The sequence below is a fragment of the Myotis brandtii genome, unplaced genomic scaffold (assembly GCF_000412655.1).
Source record: "Myotis brandtii unplaced genomic scaffold, ASM41265v1 scaffold1437, whole genome shotgun sequence".
Lineage (NCBI taxonomy): Eukaryota > Metazoa > Chordata > Mammalia > Chiroptera > Vespertilionidae > Myotis > Myotis brandtii.
Genome location: NW_005355145.1, coordinates 101,754 through 103,830, shown reverse-complemented (window position 1 = coordinate 103,830; position 2,077 = coordinate 101,754). Strand labels below are relative to the sequence as shown.

The window sequence follows — 2,077 nt, the reverse complement described above, 5'->3', positions numbered from 1 at the left end:
ATATATATGCATGTATGTCCATATGTAGTAAATTCACTGTTGAGTTTTAGGTATATTGTTGAAAAAACACACACGGTAATTAGTTCTGTGCCTTCCTGAGGATTGCTTTTTTCTTCAAAGCACACTTATGGGGAAGGAAAAAAAAGACTTGCATGATTCATATGTACTTATGAAGCATAATTACTTTATGTGTTATCAACAGGGATAAAAATAATTATAACGACAGCTTACATTTATTGAGGTTTTGGGGCCAGATTCTATGCTAATTGCTTTCTATAATTTGTCTCAATCTACACAGCAACTCTCTTGGGAAGGTACAGTCTTTATCCCAATTTTACAAATGAGGAATCTGGGCCTTCCAGAGGTTGAGCCTTCCCCGGGGCAAACCCTAGCAACCAATAGAGCCAGAATTAACGCCTGTAACAAGATGGATTGTGTTAGCTGTACTCTTAACTTGCACAATGTAAAAATGATCTTAAATGACAAGGATTGCCATCTCCATTAAAATAAAGTTTGTAGCTCTGACTGGTTTGGCTCAGTGGGTAGAGTGTCGGCCTGCAGACTCAAGGGTCCCAGGTTCGATTCCAGTCAAGGGCATGTACCCTGGTTGCAGGCACATCCCCAGTAGGGGGTGTGCAGGAAGCAGCTGATTGATGTTTCTAACTCTATCCTTCTTCCTTCCTTTCTGTAAAAAAGTCAATAAAATATATTTTTTAAAAAGTTTGTATACTAGTATGTGAAAGATGGTTAAGTATGAAGTAATGAAATTTTGAATTGAAGGATTTAGCTTTTTTAAGTAGCTTTTTGGGTTAAAGTTCTCATAGTAACTCACACTGTGCTAGTGGCCTGACACTTATATGAGCTGCTGGAAACTTGTCTAATTCCAAGTCCGTTTTATCTGTCATCTGCCTTCCAATCGTTTACATGTGAATGAGTGTTTTCCACCTGCTTGAAAACTGGATTTCCTTAGGGGGATCTTGCTCCCTAGATTAGAGTTTATATTTTAGTTGTGGCCCTTTGTTCTGGAGGTAGAATAATGAAGATGAACCCCAGGGTCTGAGTTCCTGGTGCGTGACTAGCAGGCCCGCTAGGAGGCTCCCTGGCCCTGTCTGGTCTAGGAAGGGCTTACAGCCACACCTGCTGCTTAGCTTCCAGAAGTTTGTGGGGAAACAGGATCAGGAACGTTCTTGTCCTGGGAGACCTAGGGCATAACAGCTGTGGCTTGTAACAGTTCAGCAGGACTCAGTGACAACTGGAGTCGTGAAGTTTTCTCTGCGATGTTAGGCACAAACATTGCAGAACTTTAGGGATGTGAGGGCAAATATTGTGTTTCTTAAACATTCTTTTGAAGACTAGAAAGGGGTGGTTTTTGTTTATGGTTGAGACTTTGGGAAAGCCTTTGGGGAAAATAATTGATATTGTCTCATGGGATTTTTTGTTGTTGTTAACAGAGACTAGGCTCCCTGGACTTCTGTTTTGTCAGATTTATTAGTAGCCCTCCTCTGAAGGTTACATGTCAGTTGTACTTGGTCACAGTGGGGAGAATTTAAATATGCTTTGGGCCCTGGCTGTTTTGGCTCAGTGGATAGAGCGTCGCCTGTGGGACTAAAGGGTCCCAGGTTCGATTCTGGTCAAGGACACATGCCTGGGTTGTGGTCTCGATCCCCAGTAGGGTGCGTGCAGGAGGCAGTAGATCAATGATTCTCTCTCATCATTGATGTTTCTACCTCTCTCTCCCTCTCCCTTCCGCTCTGAAATCAATAAAAATGTATTTAAAAAATAAAATATACTTTGTGAAAATCCACTGATCTAGAATTTCCCCCCTTATTTTGCAGTGATCCTGAGCAGCTGAAGAAAGAACTAAATGAACTAGTCACTGCTATTGAAGAACATTTTTTCCAGCCACAAAAGTATAACCTGCAGGCAAAAGCAGAGTGAAATATTCCAGCCTTGGGCACAATTTCATTTACCTACATTAAGCTGAACTTGATTTCTTTTTTCTTTTTTTTTTTAATAAATCTTTATTGTTCAGATTATTACAGTTGTTCCTCTTCCCCCCCACCCCATAGCTCCCCTC

The 2,077-nt window shown here is 41.1% G+C and overlaps 1 protein-coding gene across 2 annotated transcripts in view; it reads left to right on the top strand.

The window, feature by feature from the left end:
• PGM2 (phosphoglucomutase 2) overlaps positions 1 to 2,036 on the top strand; it is a 31,451-nt gene extending 29,415 nt beyond the window's left edge. For both annotated transcript variants that reach the window (XM_014535421.1, XM_014535420.1), the window contains exon 14: positions 1,836 to 2,036. In XM_014535421.1, coding sequence (XP_014390907.1) covers positions 1,836 to 1,938 — 103 coding nt within the window. In that variant the 3' untranslated portion in view covers positions 1,939 to 2,036. The remainder of the gene's footprint in view (positions 1 to 1,835) is intronic.
• Positions 2,037 to 2,077: the final 41 nt, after the last annotated feature.